At 37.7% G+C, this 21,026-nt stretch overlaps 1 protein-coding gene across 11 annotated transcripts in view; it reads right to left on the reverse strand.

The window, feature by feature from the left end:
- The window catches only part of MCTP1 (multiple C2 and transmembrane domain containing 1), a 543,974-nt gene that overhangs the window by 293,676 nt on the left and 229,272 nt on the right, over window positions 1-21,026 (reverse strand). For all 11 annotated transcript variants that reach the window (XR_009354067.1, XM_059175490.1, XM_059175489.1 and 8 more), the window contains exon 2: window positions 16,055-16,169. Coding sequence is in view for 10 of the 11 variants with exons in the window: in XM_059175490.1 (XP_059031473.1) it covers window positions 16,055-16,169 (115 nt within the window). In the remaining variant the exon portion in view is untranslated. The remainder of the gene's footprint in view (window positions 1-16,054; window positions 16,170-21,026) is intronic.

Genomic DNA, 21,026 nt, shown 5'->3' on the forward strand with positions numbered 1-21,026 from the left:
TAGGTACTATGTTCTCAAAACACTGGAAAATTTAGAAAAGCTTAAATACACAATTTTGTAGTCAATGTCTCTTGGTACATTTGTTACAAAAAAAGTAATCCTTTAAAATTTAAGACCACTCCTCAGTCTGCCTTTGAAAGATGTTTGTGGGTGACACATTGATCATTCTTCAACTGTGAGGATCATTTCACTTTAGACCATAAAGCAGAGCAACTGCACATATTCACGATGGGCAAAATCTACGCTTAACACAAAGGGGAGACGAATAACAGACATAATAAATGAGGAAATGCAGTAGAAGCTATAAAGATAGAGAATGTCCTCTTTTCCCCAGGGCCTCTTTCCTTTCATATGGTAGGGCTTGCTTGATAGACTTCAAGCCATGAGTTTACATTTCAAATGGTTGTGAAGATCTAGGAGCCTTTCCTGTTCTCAAGAGAGGATCTGTTCACTTCAGAAAGACACGCTCTTTTTCTCTCTTAAGCGGGGAGGAGGGCCCTCTGTGCCCTTGTGTTATAAAGCTCCCCGGTTGTGTAATTCTGGTTCTTCTCCACAGTACAGAGCCTCTGGAAATGCAGCAGACATTTATTCTCATGGAATCTCTCTGAAGGCAGAGAGTGAAACGTGGGAAACAAATACTATAAGGAATAATGTCTGATCTTTGATCTAGAAACCTCGTGTTTGCTCTCAGAATAAAATATAGATGCTAAATCTTTGATATGGCCTGGAGGGAGGCTTTTTACTTGCAAAAAAAAAATTGTGAGATATTTCTGATACATATTCATAATTAAATGGAAATATTTTCTTTCCATTGTTCTTGGAGGACCCACACATGGAGGGTGGAGACCAACAGAGCAGATGGTGAGAGAATTCACCTGAGGCAGAACAAAGGGGATAGAAGTTTACCAAATAAACTGCAAGGGAGCAGTGAGCAGGGCAGCAGAGGACAGACTGTCTGCCAGGAGGCAGTGGTGGGAGGCTATAGTTAAGGGGAAGCTGAGGAGGTATGGGGACGTAGGGAATTTTCTTTTTGTTTTGGTACCTGTGTCCATTGGTCAGCTAGGGCTTATGGCTATTTTGAGGCGGGTTTCCTAATGGGCCTGTGGTCACTGTGAGCCATTCTACTTTACTCAGGCTTCCATTGCTCAAGTTGGTTGCCTAAAAGCAGCCTCTACACCACAGAGAAAGTCTGCGTCATAGGAACATCAAAGTCAGCAGACAACAGCCTTTGTGGTTGCCTGGCCTTGCTCTTTAAGAGTAGCTACAACTGACAAAATACTAGATTTTTTCAAAGACGTGACAGTTATAGCTCATGTTCAGAGCTCTCTCCTGTCAAAGTCGAAGGGCCCTTTGAAGGGCCTCTTGTTCTGTGGTATTGTGGCATCTCGCCATCTAACATGAGTTCTGAGAGAAGTGAGATGGGCCTGAAGGCCTGAGAGAGACTGGAGGGCGAGTTTGGGATGCAGGGTGCCTCAGGGGTTCCAGGAAGGGAAGCTCAGAATGGTTTCACAGATTTCTAAAGTCTGTTTCAGACCCGAGAAATTGTGTGGTCTTTGTTTTGTATTTGAGGAATTCCATGGGGTTGTCTGCTGTCACTGAATAGTGATCCAAACCCCCAGCAAGAAACTCTAGGATGAGTGAATAACCCCCTCACTGATGTCTTTTGGCTGAAGTACGGTTTGCCCTGGAAGGTTGTTGTACACATGGTTTGTGACCACAGTTTCATTGACTTATGAGTCAAAATTACATATAGCGTTAAAAAAGAAAAAAAAAAAAATCCAAGCCCAAATTGGGGTCATTTACCCCCACACCAACAAACCAAGACCAAGTTTCAACCTACTCCAGGAATGTGACCTTTTACGAGTCAGTCTGAAACTTCCTGCTCAGCCTTTGTGTGGCCCTCCACAGGATAGAAACCATGGCGTTCCCTTTCCTTCCAAAAGAGGTCCTGGCTGAAACTATCTTTTTCTTTTTTCTTTTTTTTTTTTGCTAATAACTTCTTGCCTCATCCTCCTTCCTATTAAAATCTTCTATTTTATGCAACTCCTGAGAACAGCTCTCTATTTGCTATATAGGATGGTGCCTGATGGATGAATTGTTGAATAAAGCCAATCGGATCTTCAAATTTACTTGGTCGATGTTGCTGTTTTTTGAATAATTTTTTTATTTTGTTATGTTAGTGGGGTGATTTTCTGTGTGTCTGTGACTGTGTGCGTGTGTGTGTGTGTCCAGTGAGATTCTTAGGACATTTATATGAATGGTTCTCAAACTTTAGCATGCATCAGAGTCACCTAGTTTTCTTAAAACACACATGAATGGACCCCACACCCAGAGCTTATGAATCAGTAGATGTCTGAGGTGGGGGTCCAAGGATTTGCAAGTTCCCAAGTGATATTAATGCTGCTCTTCTGGGACCAGACTCTGAGAATTACTGCTCTATATCTACACACCCCCGCATTTTTTTTTTTTTAAGATTTTATTTATTCATTTGACAGAGATCACAAGTAGGCAGAGAGGCAGGCAGAGAGAGAGAGGGGAGAAGCAGCCTCCCCGCCACCCCTGCGTTTTTAAAGAGCATTTCTAAAAATTAAGGATGGTTGTGCCCATTATAAGAACATGGAGTTAAATGAGTAAGTCTACTTAAAACATGAAAGGAGAAGAGAGAATCTGATTGCTAATTTTGCAAGAAAAAAGAAAGGTGTACTTTCCTTGCAGCGAGTGAACTAAGGAAATAGTTCTAATTCATTTCATTTTCTTATTTTTTTATTTTAAAGATTTTATTTATTTATTTGAGAGAGAGAGAGAGAGAGAGCGAGTGCACAGGAGTGAGCAGGGGGAGGAGCAGAAGGGGAGAGAACGAGAACAAAGCCAATGTCGAGCTCGATCACTGGGCCGCAAGATCATAACCTGAGCTCAAACTAACACTGGGGCGCTCAGCTGACAGAGCCACCAGGTGCCCCAGAAACAGTTCTAATTTACAAAGACAGAACAAACAACTGAGCAAGATAACTTTATCTCAAGGGCAAAAGAGCTATTCCCTAAACAATGTTAACACACACACACACACACACACACACACATATATATATATATATATATTTTTTTTTTTTTTTTGAAAAGGCACCTTCGCCTGCCTCCACAGGAAAATCAACAAGATTATACCGTCAGTATCTCAAATTTAATTGAGCTCATATTTTGATTGGTTTTGAGATTAACAAATGCACATAAGTTTAGAATAAGGAGTCTCAAAACCTCCCTCCACATAAATGGAAGAAGAAAGTGCTCAAAGGGGTGGCAGAGTTTTAGTTCATGGGTGTCTTGGTCACTAAGATGAAGTAAAGAACAAAAAATATATGCTAATGGCACAGCCTTACTTAAGAAAACTTTTTGTCTTTTAAGATTTTAAACCAAGAGTTAAAGATAGTATTACGTGGTAAATAAATATTAAGCAGTTATTAAAAAGTTCTTAAAGTTGACTATTATAATTGAAGACTCTTAATTTGCTTGATCACCGAAAATACTTGAACGACTTAAATTGTTTATTAAATTTGGCTAAATAGACAGCTAAATGTGTTCTCTTTGTCTATATCAGAGTGAGATATATAACATAACACTTAGTCCATGTAAATCAGATTGATTTTATAATAAGAGGTCTAATTAACGGGAAAATTTGTATACTTGTCTTATGGAACAGATAAATTATCACTAAAATTTAAGATTGTGGATATAAATATGTATGCAGTTAAACTGAATTAGAATAAGTAGCATCTTTATTTAAAAAACAGGTTTTTCTTGTGTTTTTTTTTTTAATTTTATTTTACCTCTCTGCAAATTTTTAAGGTCTACATTTTTCTAAAGATTTTATTTAGTTATTTGAGAGAGAGAGAGTGCAAAAGCAGGAGGGAAGGGCAGAGGCAGAAGCAGACTCCCTGCTGAACGTGGAGCCCAACGTGGAACTCTGGGATCATGAGCAGACGCTTAACTGACGGAGCCACCCAGGCGCCCCAGGCATTCTATTTCCCTCCATTTACTAGTTATTCTTGACGAGTTTAACATGCCTCCTTATATCAACAGTTCTGAAGATCATACCTCTCCTCTGCTGACTAATACAGTCTGTAGAATATTTCTTCCTTCTTTTCATTTTTTAATTTAAATTAATTAACATATAGTGTATTGTTAGTTTCAGCGGCAGAGTTCAGTGATTCATCAGCCTTATGTAACCTCCAGTGCTCATTACATCTTGTTGTAGAATATTTCTTAAACCCTCCACTCCTGACTCATAAGTTGTTACCCAGTATTTTCATTTAGTCCTTTAAAAAAATCACACACCTTAACAAGTGTTACTTCATATGATGCTTATTTAATGTTACCTGTATGTTTACCAATTCCTTTGCTCACTGTTACTCGCTAGACCTCATGTCCGAGATTCTTCTTCCTGAAGTCATTTTTCAGAAGCTCTTTGGGTGAAGCTTGACAGTGGCAAATTCTCACAGATACAAATTTCAAAATAGCTTTATTCTGCCTCAGTCTCAGAAGATTATTTTGCTAGGTAGATAACTCGAAGTGGACAATTATTTTCTAATTCCAGATTGATAGGTTCTTTCAGCCCTTCACAGAGTTTTTTTTATTTTATTTTAAAAAATATTTTATTTATTTATTTGACAGAGATCACAAGTAGGCAGAAAGGCAAAGAGAGAGAGAGGAGGAAGCAGGCTCCTTGCTGAGCAAAGAGCCTGATGCGGGGCTCGATCCCAGGACCTTCAGATCATGACCTGAGTCGAAGGCAGAGGCTTTAACCCACTAAGCCACCCAGGCATCCCCACAGAGATTTTTGATAACTATATTTTCTGAGTCCTTATTGTGAAACCTGCAGTCGAATTGTCATTTGTGTGTAGATCTTTTTTTTTTTTTTCCTTAAGCTGCTTTTAAAATATTTTTGCCTTTGTGTTCTGGAGTTTTACTATAATGTATCTGGATCTAGAGTTCTGTTATTTATCAAGCTTGCTAGAAGTCATATTTTGGACACTTACGGATTTATATCCTTCGTGGGAATTGAAAAATTATCCTCCATTAACTCGGTAACTATTTCTCCTCCTCTATTCCATGGAAATTCATAAATGAGATTTATTATTTTTTTCCCACATCTCTCAGTCCCAGTTGCAGAATTTCTATCTCCTTGTTTTCTTGTATTTCATTCTGGGTTATTTATTTATTGATGTATAATGAGCATACAGTGTTATATTAGTTTCAGGTGAAACACATATTGATTCAATGAGTCTTTGCACAGTGGTCATCATAAATGTAGTCACCATCTGTCACCAAACGTTAGTATAATATTAACAACATATTCCCTATGTGGTACTTTTCATCTCCAAGGCTTATTTATTTTATAACTGGAAGGTGGTACTTCTTAATCTCCTTTATCTATTTCTCCCATTTTCCAGCACACTTCCCCTCTGGAAACAACCACTTTGTTCTCTGTATTTAAGTGTCTGTTTATTTCTTTGTTTTTTTAAGACTCCATGTATAAGTGAAATCACATGGTACTTGTCTTTCTCTGTCTGATTTAGCATAATATCCTCTCAGTCCATCCATGTTGTTGCAAATGGCAAGATTTCATATTCTTTTTTTCATAACTGAGTAGTACTTCATTACACACACACGCACACACACACACACTCACGCCATATGTTTATTCACTTATTTACTTCCCTATCTTGGCTATTGTAAATAATTCTGCAATAAATATAGGGGTGCATATGTCTCTTTGAATTAGTGTTTTCGTTTTCTTCAAGTAAATACCCAATAGTGGAATTATTGCATCATATGGTAGTTCTATTTTTTTTTCATTTTTTCGAGGAAATTTTATACTATTTTTCATAGTGGCTGCACCAATTTACATTCCCACCAACCGTGTGCAAGGGTTCCTTTTTTCATACATCTTTGCCGACATTTATTTCTTATCTTTTTGATTGTAGCCATTCTGACCAGTCTAGGGTGATATCTCATTGTGATTTTGAAAGGAGAGCTGTTTTAAACTTTAGACAATGCTGCATGCTATTCCATTTGGATTCTTCCTTGAATAAAATTTTACAGTTCCAGTAAGTTTTTAGTATCACCCATAGTTGTATTATTTTATATACTTATGCTAAATTACAATGGAGACAGAGCAAAATACTTGATTTCCATAGAGTAGTGTTGATTTTTAGAGACATTTTAGTTTCATAGCAAAGTTGACTGGAAAATACAGAGAGTTTATACTCTTTGCTCCCCACACATGCCTAGCTTCCCTCACCATCAACATCCTCCCCAACAATGGTTCACTTGTATCAGTGAATCTACACTGACCCATCATTTTCACTTATAGTCCATAGTTTTCATCAGGGTCACTGAGTAATTTTTGTTTACATATTTTGTCAACATGTAAATATATTTGAAATGTAAATAGCATTCCAATTATAAGGATAACATCAACACAGTAAAAAGAGTGTCTTATGCTTTACAAAATTATAGTCAGTCTCTAAAATGTATCACCTATCATTTCATATATATGCATGTCCGTTGAAGATACATACATATTGAGGAAATTTAAAGCTGTTTTTTACAGATACCAGATTAGTTGTTGCCAGAAATGTAAGGAGAAAATTACCACAAAAGATCATAAGGGAGCTTTCTGAGGTGCTGGAAATGTTAAATATATATATATTTAACACTTATATGTTATACATATATATATATATATATATATACAACATATATATTTTTGTGCTAGTTATGACTAGTTAGTTAGACTGTATTTTTCGGTCAAACTCATTAAACTGAGTAAAGTTTGAACCCTATGTAAATTACACCTCAATAAATATAATTTGAAAAAAATACAATTATTTGTTAAAGAGATTTGTGTAATAGAGGACTGATAATCCAGAAAGAAAAATGGTCACTGAAGTAGAGTCTGTTCTCAACACAAGGTAGTAAAACATGACTGACTTTCTGGATAAATGGAAGGTTTTGCCTCACCCAAACTGAACACATCCTCTCAAAAAGGGTCTGCTTTTATTCTGCTTTTGAGTATTTTATGACCATGGTCAATTGTTGAAAAAAAAAAAAACAAGAAAACAGAAAGAGTAGTAAGGGGTGGTCATATCTAGACAACTTAAGACAGCTGAACGATTTCTTTTCTACCTTTGTTGTTATGGTTGCTATAAAGGGCTGTGACTTTGGTTAATAACATAGGCGAGGCTATATCTACTTCTCAACTTTTCTGAGTACTTCTGTGCCTGACCAGAGATTCTTTTGATTTTGCTGTTCTCCAGGGTCAGGTCTTAAATTCAGACTTATAAAACTGAAAAGGCATTTTTTAAATATTGACTCTGGTGCTTCCTAAACAACTCATAGGTAGCTCTAAAGGCTTGGAATTACATCGCCTTGAACCTCTTCCTGTGGCACTTACGAGCAAGGAGGAACTGTCTGATACACTTAGGCACAACTGGAATACTCTGCTTAACTTTCCCAATGCTTGCTCCTTCTTCTTGAGAATATGACCTCAAGGCTACTCTAGTTCTCTGTTAAACTGAAGAGATGGTATGTCAACTATGTTCCTAGGCAGCAAATGGTAAAAATGATCTCCTGGTTGGCGAATTTCATCTGGAGTGGGAGGAGAAGAAACACGTGACAGGAAGCTCGATCTTTTGGCTTCCCTGTGTGCAATGACTCTTGGAACGAGGCATGTCGACAAATAGCTATGTCGAGGGAGCACCTGGTCCGCTCAGTCAATTAAGCATCTGCCTCAGTTGGGCAGTGATCTCAGGGTCCAGGGACTGAGCCCCTAGTTGGGTTCCCTGCTCAGTGGGTAGTCTGCTTGTCCTTTGCCCTCTGCCTACCTCCCCCAACCCTGCAAGGCTCATGCTCTCTCTCTCTCAAATAAATAAAATCTTAAAAAAAAAAAATAAATAAAAGAAAAGCTACATCTATGAAGTAGTTATAAGAGATACCGGCTCCTGTGAGAAATGAGGCATTTATACCAGAGTGGTTCTCACACTGGCTTAGTGTGATCCTGTCTTCTTCCATCTGCACCTTGTCACCTGCAGGGCCAAGGAAGACAGCTCCCAGATGGGCATGTGGGGGTTGCCACGTGGACTGCAACAAGGGATAGCTGTGCCATCCTGCTGTTGAGTTGTGGTCCCTGTCCTGTATCTTTCTGAAGAGGTATCAAGTATGGCCTTGGATAGTCCTGTGAGGCTGATGTTCGGTTAAACCTAAGGGTCATATTGGGTGTGTGATATTGTTCTTCTGGGATAGGGACTTAGCCAAGGCCAATTTTGTATAGATGATTAAGTATTATTCTTCGATATGCTATTACATGCCCTATTGGGATAAGGGGAAGCATGTTCATAGTCATGCACATGACACAATGGATGTCAATAAATTTACCTCAAGGAAGATTTTATTTGTAGTTTTAAAATGCTTTTATCAACTGGATTTGATTTTGGTGCACACACTACTGTACTGCTTGTAAGACTTTGGAGATTTGCCAATGTCTTCATTGTACGTAATACATTTTCCCCCTCAGGGTAATCCATCACCTAAATGATAGTTATCCCCAATTGCTTATGTCATCACTTCAAGCAGGGGATTCTACTATCTTCTATACTGAGATGATTGGTTTCTATAATAAACTCATCACAAGTATTCATTGTGTCATCAATAGGTGGCCTCTGTTCTCCCCTCATGCTTGTCTCAAGGTACCTACTGTAAGCTTAAGACTAGACATCATGTCTTCTGGAAAAATTATACAGTAAGTCCCAGATCTTGACAGAGATGACTATTGACACTGCTCAGAATCAGCCCATGAGTACAGGTTCCTAAGTGTAAGCTGAAACTGCCACCATGAGTGAATACCTCATCAACGTGCCAAGGGACTTAAAATTTGGGATTTCCAGAACTATTTTGCTCCAAAGACAGATGATTTTATAAAAGCAGATTATCAGGTAGGTTACCTAGATCAGCAACAGAAGAAATAGGATCTTGGGGAAATGAACAGACACGGTTTCAAATATTGGTATTCTTTTTAGTGGCTTATTTTATATAAGGCCTTTAGTCGGCTCCACTCAACCCCACATTTAGAAGACTAAATTAGTGTTAATTAGAATAAATTCCTCTTTTTAAATAATCTTATTCAATGGGTCTATAACCTTGTAAGTTTTGGCAATACCAAACAGTTGTACCAAAAATGTAAACTCATTCTTAATTAGGGTGTTTTGCCAATTTGACATTTCAAAATTTGTGGAAAGGATAATTTTGATTATTACATATGATTCAATTTCAGGGACTATATAACTAAATTCCTGAGAATATTTTTCTCTATGGGTACAATACATCAAAATGCAGGAACACATTAAATTTCCTTTATTCTAATATCAAGAAGGAACATAATTTATAAGAAGTCTAAATATGGAAAACTATGAATATGAGCTAATTAACCTCTGGTGAATTAAGGACAATGTCTAATAAATGGAACTCAGAGACCCATTTTTAAAATGACTTAAGCTTAAAATCATCTTTTGTTAACAGATGTTGAATTAAATTATGTTTATTTTAAATCAAATTCATCTATAGAAAATCAAATCAGATTTCCAAAAAACCCACCATTGGCAAAGTCTCTGCAGATTCTGAGGGAAATATGATGCATATTGATTGACCTTGTGGATAGACTCCTGAGAACAACGTCATATATTGTACACACTGCCTTTCCTGGGTCCTTTTACTTTTTGTGACATGCAGTTACTTGCAAAAAGACCAATAAGAATTGGTCCTTCTTCCTATCTAAATATAATTAAGCAAAGTAAATCTGTAGGCGTAATAATATAAGAAATAGCACATTTAAAAGTAGATATTATTTAGTTACATGTGATATGACTGTATTTCATGTACAGAAACATTATCTTCAGAGTCTTTTCCAGAGATGGGTGCAGTCGTGGCTGTGTGGCTTAAAGAGTTTCAGATTTTCATTTGGTAAAGAATGCCACTTCTTGGCCAACCATGGGAATTTTGAAGGAAGGAACAGCCTGGTGTATACAGTGCTACAGACCACCTGGGGAAGAGCTACTAGACTCTTCGCTCTGGCTCAGAATAAATGGAGTGTTAACAACCAGTGTTAAAATCTTTCTAGGAAGGTGGTGAAGTCCTGGAGTCATTTACAAAATCTCAGGTAGAAGTTCACTGTCAGGGTTCAGTAATTGTATGGCTTTAGTTATATTAACATGTAGCAAGGGAATCTTTGCATGTCAATGAATGATGTTTTTTGCACCTATGAAAATAAGACAGGAAAAACAGGACAGAATACATGTGTTCTGCAGAAGCTAACTGATCTATGTGTGTGTGTGTGTGTGTGTGTGTGTGTATGCGCATATATATGTATGTATATATGTACTTGTGTATGTATATATAAAGCTTTACTTCAGACCATAGACTATGTAAAATAACTGTTATTAAAACTCTGAGCTGCTGTGATTTTTAAAAAATTCCCCAACAGTAGGAAACTGGTGAGAGGAATGACAATTAACAGGTATATATATGATTGTGTCTGTATTGGGTAAAACAAGCTATACCTGATTCCACCATTTGTAAAAAATGCAAAAAAAAAAAAAATCAACTAAAAACATATTCAATTCACCATCTTAGCACAAGAAGGTAACATGATAGACCCTTTCTTGATCAAAATAGCTCCTTAAAACTGTAAATCTAAAGAAGGAGCTGCCAAAATAGTATCTCAAAATCTGCTCAGAGATAAGCCTTCTTCTGATGATACAAATTGCATTCTGGGAAAAAAAAAAGGGACGCTCACAGCACTTCATTTTCTGATCAACTTTAATGGACTAGAAATTTTTTCTAGGAAGCATCAGTATATATAGTATGTCTCTAGAATGGGTACCCTTTTGAGAGTGAAATGACCCACTATTAAGAATTATGTCAGTTAACAGTTAAAAAAAAAAAACAACCCACTGTCCCCAAGAAAACCAGAATGTATGGCCATTCTACCATAGAGGGAATTCCTAAGGGCCAAAACCAGAGAATCCTGAACACCAAAAGGTGGGTGAATGTGTTGGGGTGGCGGCTGCCCTTATAGCCAAATCCTGTGAAGATGAGAGGAAATATATGTAAACACCAAATATTGTCCCTGAGGTATAATTCACACTCAGAGACTAACTCTCTTGAAAACTTCTCATAAATTACATCTAATGACAAAATTGCTGGCAGGTCCTCCAACTTGAAAAGGGCTTGTTTATACTTAGAATACAAAATGTGTTTCAGTTTTGTAAAATTGAATTTATTTTGGAAAAAAAAATGCTTTCCAATCATTTCCTCAGAACTGGCTGTCTGTTAACTGCTGTTACTGATACAAGGTCTCGGTTAGGGAGGTTTCACTAAACTGCGAGGCAAGTGAAGCTTGCAGGGGAAAACCTTCTAGATCTTTCCCATCCCCAGGTTTCTAGAATTCTTACTCCAGCCTGGAAACATTGTTCTCCGAGCACTCGGAAGGTTTCCTTTGGCGGTGACACATCACATTCAAGAGTAGAGTGACTGGAATTCTCTAACTCTACTCAGCATAGGGACTTCTAACATGGTTATAGATAGAGTCACAATAAACAATTCACATAGATCACTTTTTTTCCCCCTGCTGACCATCTAATTCTCATTCAAATGTTAAACACCATAGTTTACTTCTAAGACCTTCTTTAATTTTTTTTTTTAAAGATTTTACTTATTTACTTGACAGACAGAGATCACAAGTAGGCAGAGAGGCAGGCAGAGAGGAGGAAGCAGGCTCCCTGCTGAGCAGAGAGCCTGATGCGGGGCTTGATCCCAAGACTCTGGGATCATGACCTGAGTTGAAGGCAGAGACTTTAACCCACTGAGCCACCCAGGCGCCCCCCAAGACCTTCTTTAAATGACATAAGATATGGATCACTTCTTTGATTATTTAAATTTGTTCCTAATATTTGAAGAGAATCAGTTGTCCTCTGTAGTGGAATGACTTGGGTTCTCCCCAAGATACATCTAAGTCCTAACCCCGTGCCTGAGAATGTGACCTTATTTGGAAATAGGGTCTTTGTAGGTGTACTGCCGGTATGAATCTTGAGATAAGATCATCCTGGATTTAGGGTAAAAACACTAAATCCAACAACTGTCCTTATGAAAGAAAGGGGTAGAGACTGGAGGTGTGGAGAGACAGAGGGAAATGCCCTGTGAGGATGGAAACAGGGTCAGAGTGATGCTGCCACACCAGGAATGTCTGGACTCAAGAGAAACTAGTGGAGTCCAGGAAGAACTTTTCCCAAGACCATCTAGAGGAAGTGTTGCCCTACCACATCCTTGATTGTTTGACTCCTGGTCTCCAGAGCTGTGAGATAATAAATTTCTGTTGTTTTAAGCCACCAAGTTTGCACTAATTTGTTAAAGCAACCCTAGGAAATTAATACATCTTCCACTGTACAAATTACAAGAAATCAAATTGTAAAAGGCAATTGCTATCACCGGACATAAGTACACAGATCGCTCTTACTTTTCTAACAATGCAAATAATCATGTCAGGGCATTACATTCAAATGTGATAGATTATAATATGGTCCCCCAAAACCTAATCCAATTAAAATATAAATGGTGTTTTTTCTAATAATAACCAGACATTGTGATTGTCACAGGGCTGCCAGATAAGATAAGGAACTCAGTTAAATTGAAATTTCAGATAAACAATATATAACATTTTAGTAAATTATGTCTTAAATAGTACATAAAATATATTTATTTATTTGATAATTTTTAATTATTTTTTTTATAAATAATAAAGTTATATTTTTTATAAATTATAAAGTTGAGTTGTAATATTGTGTAAGTTTGAGGAGTTGGGCATGTTACTCTGATAAATTTATAAACTCACATGTTGTCATTGTAGCAATACATTACATAGTTACAATACAATATTATTATCTGTATTCTTTGTACTGTGGATCAGCTGAGATGTAGTTATACTAAAAGTAATGTGTTGTTGATCCAAAATTTAAATTTAATGAGGCACCCTGTATTTTTATTTGCTAACTCTGGAACCTTATGATTGCAGCAGAGAGATTGTACATAACACTTCAAATCACATAGCTAATAAAATGTTGAGCTTGACTTTGAAATTATGTGCATCAGTCTCTTTAAGATCATGTGTTTCTAGTTCATACGGTTGCTTAAAGCAGACATGATAAACTTAGCAAGAGGCAGTAGCATTTCTAGAAGTCATCTTTGTTGTTCTGTTAAAAAGGTTATAAAAATGGAAAAATAATGGCCAGTTTTGACTGCTAAGCTCAACTCCATGTCCATCATGTATGAGGGAAGATTCTGGAGATGAGAAGTTCAAACAACACTTCTAGCTATGGCAGTGAAGGTCAAGTGATTTCCCATCCTAATTCCATGCCAGGGTGATATGGAACAGAGTGGGGATAGGCATTTGGTTTTGCTGGGCAGTAGGTGAGGGCATCAATGTAATAAATGATAAAAGTACAATTTATGCTAGTTCCAAGAGTTATAAAAATATTTCTGCTGATAGTCACCTTTTTCCAAAAGCCACATGGCTCCCAGGTACTATGACTCTTTAATCTCAATAGTTCTTTTGTGCTCCCTCATTCACGAGGCCACCAGACATTCCCGTAGGTGCCTCGGATATTATTCCTTTCCTTCTCCATTTCCCCACCCACAAACCCAGTTCAGTGCCTCAAAACTATTCCTTGTTCTACGTTTGTAACTTCTTTCTCCAACAGTGGAGAAACTGGCTCTCATCATCTACAATATATTTATGAATTGGTTCAGTCCCATTATACCCATTAAGTAGTTTCACAACTGATAGTCATGCTCTAGAGTACATCATGTATAGAGGTTTTTTTTGTTGTTTTGTTTTGAGTTTTATGGTATATAATTCAAATATTGTTTTACATGGTCACTTAGTTGTTTTATTCCTCATTCCCCTAAGGAATGGTTTTAGTTACCATCAATTTTGGGTTCCTCCTACATTCTAATTGGTATTTACTTAGTTATTTAGTTAGTTGGTTCTGAAATATTGCCATAATTAAAGGATTAGAACTATACAAGTTTTACTCAGAGAAAAATCTCTTCCTCCTTTTTACCCCATTCCCATCTCTCATTCTTGACACCTGTTCTTACCTACATTATGTGTGTTATTAATGTCATTAGTTTCTGGATTTTACTTCCAATATTTCTTTTTGAATAAATGGACAGATATAACACTCCCTTCTTTCTTACATTCCATACTGTCAATAATCTTTTGTATTTTGCCTTGGCACTTAATAATATCCTGTGACTCTTTTCTTTTTTTTCTTTTTAAAGATTTATTTATTTATTTTGGAGGGTTGCTGAGGGAGAGGGGGAGAGACCATCTCAAGCAGACTCCATGCCGAGCAAGGAGCTTGATGAGAGGCTCAGTCCCTCGACACTGAGATCATGACCTGAGACAGAATAAAGAGTTAGAGACTTAATTAACTGAGCCACCCAGGCACCCCCTATAACTCTTGTCATATTAATTCCTAGAGATTTTCCTTATTCTTTATTTTATAGCTGCGTAACATTTCATCATGTGGATGTACCATATTTTATTTAACCGCCTCTCCTATGGATAGGTATTTTATAATTGCAAACAATGTATTAAATAATTATATGCATATATATTTAACATTGTTGGGAGGGCATATCTAGGACTAAGATTTTGATCTCCTGATGGCTGATTTAATTCTGTTTTAAATCAAATGATGCAACAGAATGTAATTAAGAATATTCTTCAAACTAAAAAAGGTAGTATACATATATACAACAAAATAATACTGTGTTAATATCATTATTTTCTTTCTCTAATCTAATTGTAACTGTTTTTGAGACATGCCGTTCAATTCAATAAAAATTTGTCTTCGGCTACTTAACCAGATGGTTATTCTTGAAAAATAAATGTGTTAAAATTCGACATTCGACACTTTCATTCACTGGCTTTTATTCAAAAATTAAATCTATTAGTTGTAAAATTTCTAGTCTTAAAAAAACCCCACTATTATACTAAATTATTTTCTCCATTTTATTCTTGTAGAGACAAGAGACAGAATTCTAAACTGTCACCCTAATTTGGTTCCTTCTGCACCCGAAGTGTGGATGTCACATAGGGTGGGAGCAGAAAAACAAGACTGCATGAGGTCAGGAGCCCTTTTCAGGTTGTCTGACAACTGTTAGAGGCTCAGGGGCTCCCTCCTTTCCTTCTTGGAGGAGTTACACTCAAATTCATCTTCCTTTGGAATGAAATTGTGGGCCCTTAGGGCCCTCAGGCCTTCCTATCCTGAATAGCGAATATTTTGAGCTGTGAACAGGCTGCTCCACAGTCCACCTCTGATCCACCCCTGGGGCTGCCTCCAATGTGGGTTCTAGGAATCCCTAACGTAGCCCAAGGCTAGTTCACCAGGAGACTGCCTTGAGATTTGGAGTCCAGAAACTAGAGAGTATTTTCCTTGTCTCTTCTTCCATCATGGCCTACAAAGACCTACTGTGAGACCACTGCCAGTTCCAACCCACACTCAGAAAATCGCTGGTGGGAACCTCCAAAGTTTTGGCAAAATGTTTGCTCTGGATTCTGCAATTTCAGCAGATTTAACCGGCAAATCTATACAGCAAGCATTTCAGGCACTGCCAAATGATTTACTTCTGATAGGGTTCCAAGTATGTGCCTCATCTACTAACCAATTATATCACTGGTAATAGATAAGATGGAGTCTGATTTGTCAACAGTTTGGTAGGGACCATACTGTTTGGGTCATGACCAGTTCAGAGCTTTTGAATTTGTATCATAACCTCTTCCTCCATGGTCTCAGGAGACAAATAAAGCTTCAAACCTTATTGGTGAACCCAACCTTCTAAAAATTATAATGTTAAAGTTGATTTTTTCTTTGAACTTAAGCAACCATAAGGAAAGCAAAATTTGCCAAAAACTTTCCAGGTGATGTTGTTCTAATGTTCTTACCTCCTCGATCTCGGGCAGCTAAACTTTGACCCCTTCTTAATGTAATGTCCAATTGGTACATTCCGGGATCAGCCAGGGGGACATCTGCATTACTGGTTCCAGCAGTATTTATTTTCTGAAAAACAAGAAATATTACAAAATATTAAATTTATTATCTCTTTCCTATTTCCTCCAGTGGGGGACCATATATAGTTTCTCTCAAACTGGAAGAATTAGTCAATAAAATGAATCATCTTGTATATTACCCAGTTCTCTGAAAGTTTTTAAATTCATGAAATTCTTTAGAGTCAAAATAAAAACATGGTACTTATAAGAATTCTTGTTTTAACTCAGATTCGAGATAACAAATATAATATGAAAAACATTCCCCATGGATAACCCCACATAATTCAACTAAGGAAGATACATAGGAATAGTGTCTGAAATAAAAATACGACCAGTGATGAATGGATGGAGAATAAAGGTATGCGAGAGCAGCTGATTTCCATACAAGTGAGCTGAAAATTAAAGTGATTTATTCAGGTAACTGTATTGACTCATTTGTCTATGCAAAAGGGTCATACTGATGGATTACACACTACTATTTCAATCCCAGCATAAAATATGATGTAATTATACAGAAATAAATGTATCCAGCATTTCAACAGTATTTGTAAGAAATAAATACTCAGTGGGACTAAATTTCTAGTGCTGCTTTCTGTAGAATTAGAGTGCACAAGCTATTTCTAGAACTAAAAACTTTTGCAAGGCTGCCCCTATAGAATATCTTTGTAACAATATACTATTAATTTACAAGCATTAAGTTAAATAAATACTTGCAAGGAGAATAACTATACTAAAACAACACAAAAGAAACAGCAAAAATTGTATAGGTCATATTTTATACTCGATGCCACTTTGAATACAACAGGAAAACTGACTTTTCTTTACACATTTGACATGATTTTACATTCCTATAATTTTTCTTCCAATTCAAAAAGAAATATTCTTGGGGCACCTGGGTAGCTCAGTGGGTTAAGCCTCTGCCTTCAGCTCAGGTCATGATTCCAGGGTCCTGGGATCCAGGCCGCATTGGGCTCTCTGCTCAGCAGGGAGCCTGCTTCCCCGCCCCCGCCCCCCCCCCCCGCCTGCCGCCTGCTGTTCTGCCTACTTGTGATCTCTTTCTCTCTGTCAAATAAATAAATAAAATCTTAAAAAAAAAAAAAGAAATATTCTTTTGTTTTGGAATAATATGCATGAATAAAGTAAAAATATAGATGCCAGTCTGGCTCTTCTACAGTTCATATGAAATACAATTATAAAGCAAGGTTTTTCCCCCATGCTTCAAGACCAAGTAAGAAGCTTTCCTATAGGAGCAATTATCATTTAAAATAAGAAGCAGCACAACTTTGACGGATAACCCAAACTCCTCATTTCTCCTCTGGTAACAATAAAAAAGATTTCACTTCTCTTCATGATACCCCTGTTCCTATGTATGAAAGCACGGTGCCCGCAGTGGCTCCAGCTAGAAATCAATGAATTCTACTTGACTTCCTCATTTCCCTCTCCACCACAGGTGAAAAGTTGCCACATCCCATCCACTCCATTTCCACCTCCATTCCATCTCCCAATTGTCTTCTTCTTTTAAGTCCTATTACCCCTCATTTGGATCTGGCCTTGAGACAAGAGAGGAATAAAGGTGAGATGATAGTCTTGCTCTCCCCTCAAACACTGGCTCGCCCCACCTCCTTGGGGTTACCAATTCTAACAATTTAGGGTATATCCTTCCATACTTTTGAAGGGCTTGTATAAACACTGATACCTGTAGGTTTATTTTTCTTTCAGTTTGCAGTTATTGTCTTTTAAAAATATAGTACTTGGGGCGCCTGGGTGGCTCAGTGGGTTAACCCTCTGCCTTAAGCTCAGGTCATGATCCTAGGGTCCTGGGATCGAGCCCTGCATGGGGCTCTTTGCTCAGCAGCAAGCCTGCTTCCCTGCTCTCTCTCTGCCTGCCTCTCTGCCTACTTATGATCTCTACCTGTCAAGTAAATAAAATCTTAAAAAAGAGAGAGTACTAATATTTTGCCTATGATGTCACAAGTTATTGAATTTAAAAATGTCACAGGCACTTTGTTAATCAATATATTCAGACCTATCTAGTTTTTCGTTCAAGGTACCTCATTTTCCACATGTGAGGGTACCATAATTTCTTCAATTATTGCTCTGTGGATGAACATGTGAACTGGTTTTGGTACTTGCCACTGTAAGGACTTCTTTTATTTCACTGACAGGATGAATTTTTCCAAAAAAATTTATATAGTTCATACTACTATTGTAAATATACAAGACATGTATTTCCCCATCCTAGTTAACACTGGATGTTACTAATTTTCAAGCTTGGAGAACAAAAACCCTTTAATATACATTTCCAGAATTATGGTAGGGTGTCTTATAACTAGTGTAAGTGGCAAGAGTGACAACTGTTCACTGCACCACAGAGAAGATGCCAACCTGGGAAGATAGTGTTGGGTCCCCGATGTTAGGGACCCACCAAGCATCAAGAATCAAACTGACCATCAAACAGACTGGGCGGGGCCGCCCCTTACGGAGAGGACAAACCCTCCCTGCCTCACAGACTAAGTTTTTATAGAACTTTTATAGAACAAAGGCCATGTGGTTGAGCCTGGCCATACACAGGAGGCCAATGAGATTGCAATACACAGAGAAAGCTGCACAATCATGCTGGGTCACACACAGGTGGCCAATTGAACTACAATTCACCCCATAGTAGACATTTGCACTAGGCTATCACCTTGGTGAGAATTGGCCCCCAAAAGGTCCCCAAAAGGCGGGGTCCACACTCCTTGGTAGCCAGGGAGACAGTATGCCCGCCCTACTGATTGGATGTCTCCACCTGACCAGACTCATCCCTGCATTCCGGCTGATATCTCTACCTGACCTGACCCTCCCTTATATTTGGGCTTTGTTAGCTGGGACTTGTTTCCCGGACTTGCTTTAAATAAGTTCCCCTGGGTGGGGCGGGGGCAGGGTCAATTTAAGTTTTACTGCATAGACAACAAAATGGCTGTTCAACCGAGGTAGGGCCTCTCTGGCTAAATAGGCCCTTACAAGAGGAAGCCAACTGAGGTCTTCTAAACAACTTTTTGAAAAACAGTTTGAATGTGCGTCTAATAAGCAAAACTTAAATTAAAATCCAGAAAACATTTGTTAAACTCCAAGTATGTTCCAAACCTTTCATTAAATCTTGTATGTACATTATTTTGAAATAAACGAGCCCATGAGTAAATATTTACTGTAGATAGATTTACCACTTTTTAAGAAATGGAATAAAATCTACAGGGAAAGAGACATTTTCTACTCACTCTACATCCTCCTCTAGTATTTTGATAGGTATTTTAAGGGCAGAAAAGTTTGAATGTTCAGTTGGCTGCATACTTGATAGTTTTCATTGTTCTATGCAGTGCCTCTTGAAGTTTAGAGTTAATAATTTATAGGTACCTGGTTAATATTTTAATATGTACATTATGTTATATGGCAAGGAAGGAATTTTCAAAGGTAATTTTAACTATATTAGGTTTTTCATTTTCATTGTTTTAGAATTTAACTCCCAGTTAAGAGATAGCTTCACCGGACTTATATTTACTGGCTTTTTAAAGCCTGAAAAATATTTTTCTGTGAGTGTGTGTGCGAGTGTGTGTGTGTGTGTGTGTGTTTATGTGTGTGTGTGTGACATTTCCTTTATCCATTCATCCAATGACAAACATTTAATTTGTTTCTGTATCCTGGCTATTGTGAATAAGGCTGTAATGAACTTGGGAATGTAGATGTCTCTCCAAGATAATGATTTCATTTCCTCTGCATAAATACCTGCCCTCCCCCTCTTGTTCTCATGTCTTCCTTCCCAGTCTTCAGGGGTCATTTCATTAGCACTTATATCTTGCTTGTCCATTATCACATTCTATCTCAAATGTCATATTTTCCATTCTATATTGCAAATTTTTAAAATCAGGGAATAGAGTGTTAAAGAATCAAACTGGACACAAATTTTGACAGAGGCAATGAAAATAGAAAGATGTCTTTAAGGACACATGATCCAGCTGAGTAGACACAGACATGGAGGTAAATAACAAAGTTGGGTTTCATATGCAGTTTGTTTCTTCTCTTTTTCTTTCGTTCTTTTTTTTTTTTTTAATTTTACTTATTTATTAGACAGACAGAGATCACAAGTAGGCAGAGCAGCAGGCAGAGAGAGAGGGAGAAGCAGGCTCCCTGCTGAGCAGGGAGCCCGATGTGGGGCTTGATCCCAGGACCCTGTGACCATGACCTAAGCCAAAGGCAGAGGCTTAACCCACTGAGCCACCCAGGCACCCCATTGTTTCCTCTCTTTTTCTGTACTCAGGGATGGCATCTGATCTGCTTTGGCACTTTCTGTCATGAGGAACTTAAGTATACCCTCAGAATATTTTTCTAATATATAGTGCTATAGGCTGCCATTACCGATTAGTCAAAATTGGCACTTATAATCAAACCCTGTCCAGTCAAGACCTTTAATTAAAGACAGACTGCCACAATGGAGTAATTAAGTCATTGGGAGAGGAGGAAAGAAAGACCAGTTATTATGTGAGAAGAATCTGAGGTGGCTTCAGAGAGACGTTAATGGATCAGAGTGTGAAAATACGGGTAGGACTTTGACAAGTGAAGATTTGGAAGAAGAGAGGATGGAAAAATCAGCAGGAGCATATTGGTGAGTAGTCACCAGAGGGGGCATCACTGGATAGTGAGAGAAAGGAAGTGTGAGGTGGAAAGGAAGACTCACATGCAGTGACACCAGGCTGAGGAGAGTTTCAATCCATGGGCAACACAAAACCATTCCAGGTTTTGAAGAGAGAAGCAGTAAAACCAGGCCTTGTTTAACAAATATTTCTTGTCTACCTGCTCTGGCCTAAATGCTTAGATTACAGAAATTAAAAAA

This window comes from Mustela lutreola, chromosome 5, assembly GCF_030435805.1.
Source record: "Mustela lutreola isolate mMusLut2 chromosome 5, mMusLut2.pri, whole genome shotgun sequence".
Classification (NCBI taxonomy): Eukaryota; Metazoa; Chordata; class Mammalia; order Carnivora; family Mustelidae; genus Mustela; species Mustela lutreola.